Source organism: Cuculus canorus, chromosome 2 (genome assembly GCF_017976375.1).
Source record: "Cuculus canorus isolate bCucCan1 chromosome 2, bCucCan1.pri, whole genome shotgun sequence".
In the NCBI taxonomy this organism is placed as follows: Eukaryota; Metazoa; Chordata; class Aves; order Cuculiformes; family Cuculidae; genus Cuculus; species Cuculus canorus.
This window is the reverse complement of record NC_071402.1, coordinates 138,149,469-138,162,896: the sequence shown is the minus strand read 5'-3', so window position 1 is coordinate 138,162,896 and position 13,428 is coordinate 138,149,469. Positions and strand designations below refer to the sequence as shown.

The following is a 13,428-nucleotide window of genomic DNA, read 5'->3' as shown; positions in this document are numbered from 1 at the left end:
AGGCAGAGGAAACATGCAGAGCTTTGAAGAATGTTTATTGGATTAGGTTTTAAGGCTACTATGTTTTCCTGCTCAAAAAAGCTAGCATTTACTGAAATGTACGCAAATGATATCTCTGTGGGGAGAGGTTATTGGTAATGATAGTTTGTTAGTAAGTGGAATTTGAAGGACATAAGCCCTTCTGGTCAGGACCTTCGTATTGCCTTGAAGCAGTGGTGGTCTAATACAGAAATGGGAAAACCTCTTGCACCTAAGCCTTCATTTTCTTTATGAACCAAGGACAGCCCTAGTATTAAATAAGTCTACTTTGAATATTTTTGAGTCTTGTGCATATACATAAGATCTGATTTTCTAATCAAAAAGATATATATAATGTCTTCAGAAAAGTAGTTTTGCAACCTCGCTTACAGAAAGTGAAGAAGGTACTGTGAAGCTCCCCAGACCTACGGCTTTGCAGCTTAAAAATAAATGTTTGGTTTTAAATTTGAGAAATTGCTAACTTAAAATTGCCATTCCATGTAATTTAAAACAGATGTTGATATTACAGAAAGCTGTTTCTGCTACAGCAGGATTTAGTGTATGAAAGGCAATTAAAATAACACTGAGGAATATTAAGAGGGCAAGATAATCTCAAATCAAAAACCAAGAGAACCAAAACAGTTTGACTACCTGAGATGGGTAACTCTAACACTCCTCTGGGTTCTTCTGCCTTGGCTTTTTTGTGGTTTTGCACAGAGCTCTGCAAAGTAAATTTCTCTGCCTTTGCCACACTCCTCAAACATGGTATGTATCCCCGTTTTTCGATTTAAAAAAAAAAAAAAAAAACAAAAAAAATAAGCAACCCCAACACATGGAGGGAGAAGCAAAAGTCTTTTTTTCACATTTCTGCAAAACACCAGATGTGTGTACATAAGTGGAAAGGTATGTGGGTGGGATCACGGGCTTGCATTTGTAACTTGCAGACAAAATCATAAAAACGTGGGCCTAGAGTGGCTGTCTCAGTCATACCCACAGCCTGTTTCTGTGGCAAGGTTACATCTTTTTTGGGCAGAATAAGATCTTTTGACTCTCCTTTAGCCTCAGCTGAATTTTCATTTGCACGTCACTTCTTTCTTATTATCAGGCTGACAAAATCATCATCGTGGATGCAGTTAAAAACATCTTAGACCACGTCTGCACTTAGGTATGCCTCGGCCTCTGTGTATAGGCTTACCTTCTGTTAGTAAAGTGTTCCTGGTATAAGCATGTCTCTACTATACTGACACAGACAAAATCTTCCCAAAGTTTGGCATGGAATATGTTCTGTAGCATAACCAGCTGTGGTCTGTGTGGTGGGCTGGACTGGGCCAGATGTGTTGATCTGATGCATGAAGAAGTTGTGTTTCCTGACCTGGCAGTTAGGCGTAGCATCAAGCTGAGTTGCACATCCTTTTTCTGTTTCTCAGGTGGGACCTGCCCTCCAAGTCCTGTCACTTGAGTTGTAACAAAATAACTCGGCAGACGGGATTTCACCTTAAAGATCAGCTCTTACAGAAGTAGGAAACTTTTTTTTTCCCCCAAACTTTGAAGAGTGAGATACAATTCACGGTGCCATCATATATGTTTTTCTGACCAGACCAAGGAGAATTAGGAGCCTAGTCAGCGCACAGCAATCTTTAATTAAGAGAAAAGCTTTTAATAGTAATCTTTGTTTTTAATCTTGTTACCATTGCATATCCTTAGTGCTGTCATGTCCACTCTAATTACAGGTTGAGCAACAAAGTTCTTCCCAGCCGTTCTCAGTTTCCCAGCAGTTCCCAGTTTTAGAGCCTTTCAGTTCTTTTCAAGGCAAAGAATGAGAAAGATAGAAAATCCTGAGGTATTTTGGTTTTGCTTTTGCCCTAGTTTTCTTGATATCTCTGGTTGTAACTTGCGTTGGTCAAACCTGTTTACTCAGTAGAGGTTTCTGTCTGCTGCCAGCTGCCAAATCTCTGAGTTGCAGGCGTGCCTAGAGTTGAAGGGCAAGTGGATCGCTCTTTCAGTCCTCTTTTTACATTCTGTGGGATGTAACAGTAAAAAAAGACTGACCCAAGCAGGAAACTGTGCACAGGTAACTGCTCTGAACATTCCTTGGATAACCTATCAAAGATTTGCCTTTTACAAAATAAATACTATGTGAAAACTCAAAACCCAAAGCTCGTAAGCTGAGGACTGGCATTTGGGAAGATTTAAAAAAAGTGAATAATTTTAAACACCATCTATCTCTTACAGCAATTTAGTCCCATCTTCTCCCTTTCCCAGCAAATTAAAATATGTGTTTCTATATGAAAAAGACCATGATCTGATCAAAGAATCAACTAAGGTTGTCCTGGTAAAAGTACACTTTAACTGGTGATAACATTAGTAAAGCTTGGCAAAGCTGCTTTTTCTCCATAGCTGCCAAACTTTTTTGAGTTCAGTTGTTCACTATTTCATCAAACTAAATAAAACGTTGACCCTCAGGTAATCCCAGTGAGCAGAACTCCCCTGTGGTGTAATTGGGGCTGGCTCCCACTGAAAGCTGGTGCACCAGTGTGTTTTGGGACTGAGTGCCTGCTGAGGGCGTCTGTTCAAGAACAGTGTTTCTGAAACTCCTAGTAGTCTTGGGTTCAACATAAAAGCCCTTGAGAGTCAGCTCAAGGACACAATGGCATCATGTTGTTTCCTTTAAGTGAGATGTTGAAGGAAAAGGCAAAAGTTTGTGGGGAGTTCAGGAAAGTAGAAGGGCAGCTCATTAAATGAGTCTTAGCAAAGGTGAAATTGCTTTCAGTAGTATTTTTCTCAGTTCTGCTGGAGGTGGTGAAGTCCTAGTTCTTGTATGCATTCGTTTTTTCACTCTCTCATGTTTATAACCTCTTGCCAGGCCTCTGGATCTGTTCTGTGTTTAGATTCTGTACAAAATGTCAGCTCAGTTTGCAAGATTTCAAATAGATTTAAATTTGATTATTTTAAAGTGAGTGTGTAGAAATTGTTAATGACATTGTTTAGGTAATGAGGCAGTATTTTCATTCTGCAACAGAAATTTTCTTCCTGTCTCACTTGTATAACTCCATCATTTGTTTCTACAGACTTCTAGAAAATACTACAAATTCTCTTCTCTCTCCTGTGTGAGAGTTTGGTCTGCTACACTGATGTCCTCTGAGAAACTCCTTGGTCCAATCTTCCAGGGTCCTGCGTTTGCAAATCTCTCCCCTCTTTGTGGAAGCATGATTTCACACAATGTAACTGTGAAGGTTAAGGACTTTTCAGGGTTGATCTTTCACTACAGGCTCTTGTAGAGAAGTCATCACCTCACAAAAATGAGATTGTGTTTAGTTGTGCGTTTGATTAATTGCAGGCTTTTGGCCTCCCATTTGAACATTTGGGTGTCTTCTTGCCAACTTCAGCTCTGACAAGGTGTAGATGCTAAGGCTGAGTATTGTGATCTTGAAAGCGAGCATGTTACGGTGAATGGCATGGCCCTTGTAAACGTGGTAAACGTGTTGATCTTAATAATTTTAGTTCCCTTCTTCTGAATTCTCTTTCTTTTGGTTTGCCAGTGTCAGATCTGGCTCTGGCAGAATTAAAATAAATCATTGTTTGTTGCATTGCTGGTTTTCTTTTCCATTGTAAAACACCCAAGCTTCCTAAACTCCAATATCTGTCTTGAGCTCCGTTATGTGTGTATGGTTTTACTGGGAGATTAACCTTGTGAAGAGGGTTCGGTGTTAACTGACTCATTGCCTCCTTATTTGCCTTCTGTCTGAGAGTTGTCAACACTTCCCACACTTTGCAAATTCTAATCTAATCTTGATTCTATGTCTTGATTGCTTGTCACATTAGAATGACCTTAAAAAAGAAAGGAGTTATCAATAGTCAAAACGTGTCAGAACCTGCAAGTGCAATGTATACCGTGTTTTTTGTGCTTTTTAATTAAACTTGACCTTGTTGTACTTATTGTTTTAAAGCACAAATATTTCGTTAGTTTTGCATTGTTTCTCACTGAGACTTCAGCCAGACTCATCACTACTTAAGCTAGAAACAAAATTCCCCAAATGTGAAACAGAATGTTTTTGTATGGATTCTTCTCAAATTCACATGTGCCTGATGGTTGAGCGTAAAGGGGAAAAAACTATCGGGCCACTAATAGTTACTGAATTTCCAAGGAGGTTATTTTCCTCAGTTCTTGCACTTTCTTGAGTTCCTCCAAATTCTGTTGAGTTTGGTCACTTCACGTTTGTGCTAGGTAATAGCTTGGAGAAGAGCACTGGCTGTTAAATAGTGTCACAGTTTGACGCTACTGTGTCAAAACACCTGGTTGTGCTGGGGTCTGCATATAAAACAAATTAGAAAGCACTTGCAGGAAGTGTTTCTCCAGTGCTCTTGGTTTCCCTTGTCTTTTCTTCTCCCTGATTTTTCTTCACATTCAAACTACTGTTAGATTTTTCATATTAAAATGGTGGGTTTTCCATATTTAACTTGCTTTTAATTTTAAGCTCAGTGGTATTGATTTTTCTCATTGCACATTCTCTGAATCTCTGGCAGAAGTCCTGGAGGGGATTTGGGAGCGAAGAAGAAGAAAAAGAAGCAGAAGAGAAAAAAGGAGAAACCAAGTTCTGGAGGCACCAAATCAGATTCTGCGTCTGACTCCCAGGAGATTAAAATTCAGCAGCCTTCAAAAGTGAGAGCCTTGTTCTGTTTTAATTTGTGCTTGCTTTCTAATTTAATTTTAATTTGTATATTGTGAGTTGGTGGTTCTGCCATAACACATCAGAATTAAGCAAATGATTACTGTCCTGAATAAAGACAGAAGCAAAGTAAGACCTGGTGTTTGCAGACTGTATGAAGCTAGCTGGAGAGTCATCATCACCACCATGGTGGTGTACTGTGAGAAAAGCAGAGGAGGAGGTGTTTTGTCTTTCCTTTTCCAGCAGTTAGAACTCAGGCTAGTGGCAGCTTTGTTGCAGGGAATCTTAATCTGCAGTGGTAATGCTTTTAAATATGTTTTCTGTTTGATGAATTGCTGTTGGTTCAGCCACCATCTAACTTGGCTTAGTGCGATTTCAGTATCTTATACAGCACAATACTATCTCACAGCGAGCAGTAGGGGGGAAGGTGTACCTGCTGCACTAACCAGAGTCTTGTTTGGGCAAATGAGCAGCATGCCATCTTGCGTAACAAGCAGTAATCTCTAACGTGGAGATACAGACTGAAGAAAATTATTGCCATCTGGAAGGCCCCTGCTATAAGTAAGAATGCAAAATGACCTGAGGGGATGTACAATTTTTATGGACTTTGTGATAAAATAACATTATCTAAATGCTTTTGACTACCATATTCTAAATGAATGGTGAATAATGTGATGCGGTGGCTTTATAGCATACAACTTTTATCTGGAGAGAAATATGAGCCTGATAACTGAAGCTTATAATGTGATAAGAAAGTTTATGGAACATTGAGCGTATTGAAGTAGTTATATTTGTTTAATCAGATTAATGTGGATAGTTACCCTTTCATATCAGTAATACTATTCATTCTCTAAGATTTGCCAAGTACATTGGGGATATTTTGGTGAAAAGGTTGTGTTCTGGCTTGCTAACACACTGATTAGATTTTGAGTTGTCCCTCTAGATCTTCTCTGTACCTCCATTGCTTTGAATGGATAGATTTCGCACAGAGGACACATTACAATATGCAGAGAGATCTTACATGCTTTCTGATCTCGCCACGTGCTTTAATATTGTGTTTCTATAAAGCGTGGGGCATGAATTACTAATACAAGATGGCTCTTGGCAGGTGACAACCAAGTAACCTCAAACTCTTTTACAACTGAAGTGAAGGCGACTTTAATGTTTGCATAAAGACATAGTTCATTGCTGCAATATCCAGCGAGTACTTTGGTTCCATGCTGACCCAACTTATTGTTTGTTATGTTCTCTCCAATTGAATTAAAAGGAAGCTGCTTCACTTCTTTTTGTTTTCATGTGCAATACTTTAGTCCTCAGCACCTTGCAGTTTGCACACTGTTTCTCTGGCCTAACGCATTTTGCTGATGTGTAAGCCTCTCCTTGTTCCTCATTGTGTACTTAGAATGGAACTCTTCATGATTATTTTACTGTCTCAAGAAGCTTAACCAGTTTGTTAGCAAGGTTACAAAATTCTCTCTTTCACTGGCGTAACTGAAAAGCTCTTGCTTAAATTTTTCTCTCCAGCTCTAGGCAGCTGAACCATTTTACTATTTTTATATGGCTTCCTCTTTTCTCTAGTTGAAAATGCATCAATGTTGACTGGGGTGTTCTTTTTGCCTTCTTTGCTGTGCTCTAGGTGTACACACCAATAAATTTCTGTGCCTTGCACAACTTTCCTGTTTTAGATTTTTCAAGAGCATCTTAGACTGCTGATCTGAGTCAGTTTGGAGAAGTATATTTACTTTCTTTGCTGCTGAAGCAATATTTAGATTTTGTATTCCTTGTGCTATGTGCAATGTGTTAGGCTGTTAGTATTTGCTTGTTCTTGATTGAAAAGCAGTTTACACAATATTTCTGAGGAAACTGACACTGTGTACCTCTAAGAGAATACAGGCAAACTCATCAGGTAATACCCAGAGCGGCCTCTGAGCTCATTGAAAATTATTTTGAAAAGAAAGATTTGGAGGCCAGGTGAGTTTGTAAACAGGTGCATGGTCTGGAGATGAGAAAAAGTGGCTTCTCCCTATTGTATTTATGATACTTTTCGAACTTTTCGAACACTGGCACAAGTGTAACCAGGGCAATAAATGCTTGTTGACATTGTATACTTATGATGACCTTTAGGACACTCCACTGCCCATCTCAAAAGACCTTGATCAAGTGGAATTTTCTGGTATGCAACTTGTGTCCAGTTTCTTGTCCTATTATTGTGCCTCTCTGAAAAGTCTTGCCTCAGTTTTCTTTACATCCTTCCATTAGGCAGCAATAAGACTTCTCCTACTCCCTTAGCCTTCTGTTTTTAGGGCTGAACAAGCCAAGGTCTTTCATCGTATTGTCTTTCATGCGCTTCAGCCCCCAGAGTCGTCTTGACGGGCCCTCCATTGAACTCACTCCACTATATCAGTTTCCCTTGTAATGGGGAAACCAAAACTGAGATGTGATCTCAGGGATGCCAGATAAAGGGGAAGACTTGCTGGCTGGTTTTGCTGGTACAACCTAGTATGCAGCTCTCCTTTGCTGGCCAGCAAACTGCTGGCTCACGTTCAGCCCTCCTTGTAATGTCTAGATTGTTAAACACTACTGACCCCTGAGTTCTCAGAATCCTCCCTCTTACCTTCTTGAAGATGGGTGTGACATTTCCTTTCTTCCAGTCATAAGAAACCTCCACTAATTGCTTTTAAACTTCATGGATGCTAGTTGTAGTCACATCAGCCAGCACTCTCCAATGCATCTGGTCTGTTCTTATGGACCTGAGCATGGTTACATTGCTAAGTGGTCCCTAACTTTCTCTCCTCCTGTGGGTAATGGGTGTCCCACCAGCTCTGCTGCAAGGCTTGGGGCCATTAAAGGTCTCCTGTTAGATCTTGTCTGAGGAAGAATAAAAGGATTGCAAACCTCAGCCCTACTGCACAATCGTGCCATCTTCTGCTCTGAGGAGATTTCCCCTAACTGAAATGAAATAAAATTACTCATCTTTCTAATTCACATGAAGTTTTGTTTAGTTTTTCTTGCTTCCAATTAAAGGAAAACAAAAAGGGCTGGAAGTAAACTTCTTAGCCAGGCCAATCTCTGAACATGTTGAAAAGAAAGGAGATTGCTCCTGATGTCCCTAGTTGTGTTGTGTTTACTATCAGAACATGAACTTTTTATTTTACTTATGCTAGTAAGGTCTTTTAGAACCTAATATCTTTTTCTTAGGTTTTGTATTTTCCTCTTCCTAATGTAGATAAAAACATTAGAGACAAAATAAGCATACAAAATAAATTAGTTTGTCAGTATTTATATTTGATTTAATAATCTCCTGATAAAATTTCAGAATTTATCTAGGGTCAATAGAAGTATTGATATCAGGGGAACATGTAATAGACAAATTGATTTTTAGTTGAGAAGAGTAACTTGCATCACTGTAATCTGGACCTAGAAATAGGGTAAGGTTTTTAGTGCTGTAATAGTGTTGCTCTAAAGTGTAAATATGTTACTTCACAACTACTCAGATGATAGGCATTTAAAGCATGCTCACAGGTAACATTTTGCAATACTTAATGAAGAAATTGCATAATGTTTAGACAGTACAGGTTTTTATTATAAGTAGAAAATGATGGTTTGCTTGAGCTACAGGCAGGGTGTTTTACTCCTTTTGTGACTGAGGCTACTAGGGGCAGGTACCCATCCAAATGAAGCTTTGCATCATTATCACAGATAACTTATGGTGGGTTTTCAACACATGAATTCTAGAGACAAAGTGAAGTATGGAAATAATGACCCATTGATATTCAGAAAAAAAAGATCTGACTTCAAATGTCTATGCAGAATTGCTTAAAATTTTCCAATCCATTTGAGACTATGCCTTCAAATGTGTTTATTGCACTGCAGTCTGTGAAAACTTGAGCACAAGCATGCTGTTAAGGTACCTCAGAACAGGACTAACCACTTGGGAGACAGCAAAACAAGCAAATGAATAGATTAAAATAAGGGACAAAGAAAAAACCTTTTAGGTTTAGAACTGTTACCATTATTCCTCTGTACTGTCCTATGCAGGTAAAATTCTCATTCCAGTTACGCTTACTCAGACCAATTGATAGTTTTAAGAATTCTGTTTAGAAATTCTTAGCCTTAGGTTTATGCTTTTTAAATAACTTTTCTATAAAAGCTTTTCAGCTTCTGAGTGGAAAGTTGATTTATTTTATGTCTGTCTGCTTCTATCAGTTAAAATTATCTTTAGTTGTGACTGTTGGCACAGTTGGCATTAATGGCAAGATGGTTAACTCCTACATGTGATGCGATGCAGTAAGGTACCTGCTGGTAAAAAGTGGGTATTTGTAGCAATACAATGTCCCTGAAATATTGAACCATAGTGTATTTAAATATTATTTTATATTTATGTGTAAAGTACAACTTCAAACATCTCTGTATGTACCAGTGATATCTGTAGACTGTTAGATATATAAGCTGACCCGCTTCTTGCTGGTTTATTGCATTTTGCTGGGTAAGAGACAGGAAACATAAGAACTTTTTTATTTTGATATTGGTGCCCTGCCTTAATGCTGCAGTATTTGTGTTAAAAGTGCTGAAGTTTCATGATTATGCAAGCGCCACTCAAAACTATTATGTATTTTTTGAAGCTGCTTGTCTGTTGCCTAACTGTCCGCCCTCCTGTCTCCGAAGATTATACCTGAACTGTGATGAGAAGAGGGCAAGAAAGAATACGTAACAGTAAAATAAATGAACATTTGTACAGTTTGTTCAAACATGCTCCATAAGCTGCTTCTTTCATTTGTCTCTGTGCAGAATCCAGCCATTCCAATGCAGAAGCTTCAAGACATCCAGAGAGCGATGGAGCTGCTCTCTGCATGCCAAGGCCCAGCAAAGAATATTGATGAGGCTACCAAACGTAAATACCAGTTTTGGGATACGCAGCCTGTACCTAAACTCAGTAAGTTTAACTAGACCTGGGCATAAGATCTGCCTTAGCACTGAAGGGATGTGTACCAGCTGTGTGGCATGTGCTCTGAGATGGGCATGAAATTGGACTGTGTGTAGTAGAGATCCTTAATCTCTGTTCGTGGTGACAAGTGAGATGATGAGGTTATCTCTCCTTGCCTTTAATTCTCCAAGGTATCTGGCAGATTACTTTTTATATTGATCCCTGATAACACAGTTGGTAAATCTTAGTCCTTGTTGGAGAACATAGTTGCTGACTCTCTTGCTTTTGCTGAGTTGCTTTCTCCACCCTCCTTTTCCCCCTTCATTATCTTCAAGTTAAGCAGCTGTAGCTCTTCAAGTGTCAACTAAACTTGGGGAACCCACAAGTGAAGCAGTCTTAGTGCGATAGTGGTTACTGTTCTGTTCTGCACGTTTCTCTCCGTGGCCTTGGAGACTGTAGAATAAGCAGAAATAAGGTAGAGTCTAAAGCACAGAAGCACTCTGCTCTGTCTCTCCACAGTGCAGCATTTCATATTAATCCATTTCTGCAGCTTCATCCACAGTGATCTCATTCTCCTTGACTTGCTTGCATAGAGTAGTCCAGAGCAGAGTCCCTTGATGCATTATTTTCCACTGGATTGAACTTACTTGCTTTTCTCCCTACAAACTCCATCCAGATACCTCTGTAAACTAATGGTTAATTGTCACAATAACCTAGCCCAAGGGGAGGAAGAACCCAGGCAAAATAAGCTGATGTGTAAATCAAAAAATATTCTGGCCATAATGAAGCCTTTTCAGAGCTAGTATAGGTATCTGCGCAACAGTTCTAGGAGTTCAGTTCAGGTTAGTCAATATATCTTCCAGCACTTCTATAGACATGAGTCTCTCACTTGCCAGCCTAAAAGGACCAATACATTGGCTCTAGAAATGATTTGTTAGTGTTGTTCAGTAGAAATATTCTTTGTTGAATTTGGCTGGCAGAGGTTTTGTTCAACAGCATTTATGAATTTTTTCTTGATCCTGTTGATTTTTTTTTTTAAGTCTTTATCTGCTGAATAAACATATTGGGAAATCTTCACTATTTTATATACCGGATATGTTCAGGTAGAAAAAAAATAACCTGTTGATTCAAGAAATAACTGTAGGGATCTTTGCGTTAAATTAACTTCAGAATCCTTCTGCCTTCTAGTTATGGTTGTTGGCAATAGGTCCTTTAGTTAGGTCATGTCTGCTGTGTAGTGACAATAACATTTAGGCTGTTAATACTTCGCAGAGTTTATGTAAAGATGATGGTAATGATGACTTCCCAAACTAGATGGCAGGCCATAACAATTCGTCAGGACTGTGCATCGTTTGGGAAAAGTTCTTGCCACAACGGAACATTTGGCAAATGCAGCTCCATAGAAGACAAGCAACTTCTGTTGAGAGCTGTATACCAAGGGACCAGAGTTATGAAGTAAGGGAGGAGAAGAAAACACTTCCATGCAGGAATTTTAGGAACAAATTTCACATTTCACCAGGCATCCTTAAGTGCCCTGGCTTTGCCCTGCCACTGCTCCCGAATAATCCTGTTGAGTTGAGGTCTGTTCAAGTCAGTGGTAAACGGGATCCAAGCCATAGGACGTTAGCTGTGCGTGCAACATGTTTCTCACGGTGAGACCAAGGATCTCGTGGCTGGTTAGGTGCTGTGCATGCGCTGATAAATTGCTGTCCTGTATTACAAAATACTGGATATCAGTTGAGGTAGAGTGGTTTTGTGCATATCTATATATACTCTGATGAAGGAGTCATTAGTCTGAATGCAATCTGTGAGAATGAAAAGTAGTATAAGCTAACAGTACTAAATATTTGTCAGCATTTTGTACAAGCTTTATGTTTCTGTCACATAACTATGAGAAAATACACAGTGTGAGTTAAATGTGGTTTTGAGAGAACTGTCATGAAAGCTAGGAATGTAACTGTTCTTTTTTCTTTTTTTTTTTTTCATTTCCCTCCTTTTCCTCCTCCCTCAAAAGATGAAGTTATAACTTCACATGGTGCAATCGAACCAGATAAGGACAATGTCCGCCTAGAGCCATATTCTTTGCCACAGGGTTTTATGTGGGACACATTGGATCTTAGCAACGCTGAAGTTGTAAGTAGAACAATTTTTATATGCACTTGAAATCATTGCAGTTTATTCTGATTGATGTGTGTGGATAAATCTTTGGATTTTTTGTGTGTGTTTTCAGCTGAAAGAGTTATACACACTATTAAATGAGAATTACGTAGAAGATGATGATAATATGTTTAGGTTTGATTATTCACCTGAATTTCTTCTGTGGTGAGTAGCAAGTTCCACATTCTGCTCTGGCTGGAGTGCCAAGAAGGGTGTTTTTATTACATCTTCTTAGGCAGTAATTTGTAATTATTTCTGTCATCAATTCTAGGGCACTACGTCCGCCGGGCTGGTTACCCCAATGGCACTGTGGTGTTAGAGTGTCTTCAAACAAAAAACTGGTAGGATTCATAAGTGCCATCCCTGCAAATATTCGTATTTATGACAGGTAAAACATGCTGTTAATTTTGTGTTTGTAAAAGAATAACGCCATGAGACAAATTTTAGACTTGTATCCATTGCCACAGAGAAGTTAAAAAGAGAGAAGGAGGCTCACTGACCACAAAGAGTCAGAATAATCCTGTTTATGTAGCAGATTTTTTTTTGTTTTTTCTCTCTTCCTCTCTGCCCCCACCTTCCCCCCCAAAAAAAATAAAACCCCAAACCAATAAAAAACCTGTGGGCTCCTTGCAGTGAAGACCAGAAATACATATCTAACGAATTTCCTTATTGATAGATGATACAGATAATGACATAGAATTTTCTGACCCTACTGGAAAGTATTTACAGGATAATCAGTCAGCTGGACTTCCTTGGCTGGGTCTTCATACACTGACAGTCATAAAGTATTATGATGCCATGTAACTTGTGCTTGGATGCTGTTCTGCATCTTAAAGGAAGGCAATCAATTATCTCTGAATAGAGCTTTGAAAAACACCTTAGACACAGCTTGCATATTGCACAATTTGCCATTGCAGGTGCAATATCATAGATCGATATTTGCTGCAGCTATACTTTGTCACAGGCAAAGTGACATTTATTTTTATGTCAAATGCGCAAGTGTCTCTAATTTTTCCACTATTTAATGTCCTTTTAGTGTGAAGAAAATGGTAGAAATCAATTTTCTTTGTGTCCATAAGAAACTGAGATCTAAACGGGTAGCACCTGTACTGATTCGGGAAATAACAAGAAGAGTAAACCTGGAAGGAATATTTCAGGCTGTTTACACTGCTGGAGTAGTACTCCCCAAACCCGTGGCAACTTGCAGGTAACCTAGGTGATGTTCATAATAATATCGGTTCCTATATTATTTTAAAAGAAACATTTTATGTAATTGGCTAGAAACAATAAAAGCATAATATTTGAAGAAATTAAGTGTTGTGGCCTTGACTAACCTGAAGGCTTGAGTGTTTGTCAGGGTAGTTTTTCGGGTCCCCTCTCCTCCCCTTTCCCTTGTCTTGGATAAAACAGCTTCTCAGACTAAAATTTAATTTTAGGTTTGTTTATTGTACCTCAAGTAGACTAATAGGTGCTTCTGTTGACCTTCTGGTGGAAGCCATGGTAGCAATGACAACATTGTATACCTGTGTTTTTCAAGTGGCCTGTTTCTCTGCTGGGATGCTTCCCTGCTGACTTGGTTGCTTGCCAAAGATGGCAGAGCATTTCTGGGAATTGTACAATTTGTTTTTTGAAATACTTTTATCTTTCCTGGATAAAGGAGGA

The 13,428-nt window shown here is 39.0% G+C and overlaps 1 protein-coding gene across 1 annotated transcript in view; it reads left to right on the top strand.

Moving 5' to 3' along the window:
• NMT2 (N-myristoyltransferase 2) overlaps window positions 1-13,428 on the top strand; it is a 31,141-nt gene that overhangs the window by 3,515 nt on the left and 14,198 nt on the right. The window contains exons 2-7 of the mRNA XM_009559071.2: window positions 4,543-4,678; window positions 9,474-9,618; window positions 11,624-11,742; window positions 11,840-11,931; window positions 12,038-12,154; window positions 12,803-12,973. Of these exons, the coding sequence (XP_009557366.1) occupies window positions 4,543-4,678; window positions 9,474-9,618; window positions 11,624-11,742; window positions 11,840-11,931; window positions 12,038-12,154; window positions 12,803-12,973 (780 nt within the window). The remainder of the gene's footprint in view (window positions 1-4,542; window positions 4,679-9,473; window positions 9,619-11,623; window positions 11,743-11,839; window positions 11,932-12,037; window positions 12,155-12,802; window positions 12,974-13,428) is intronic.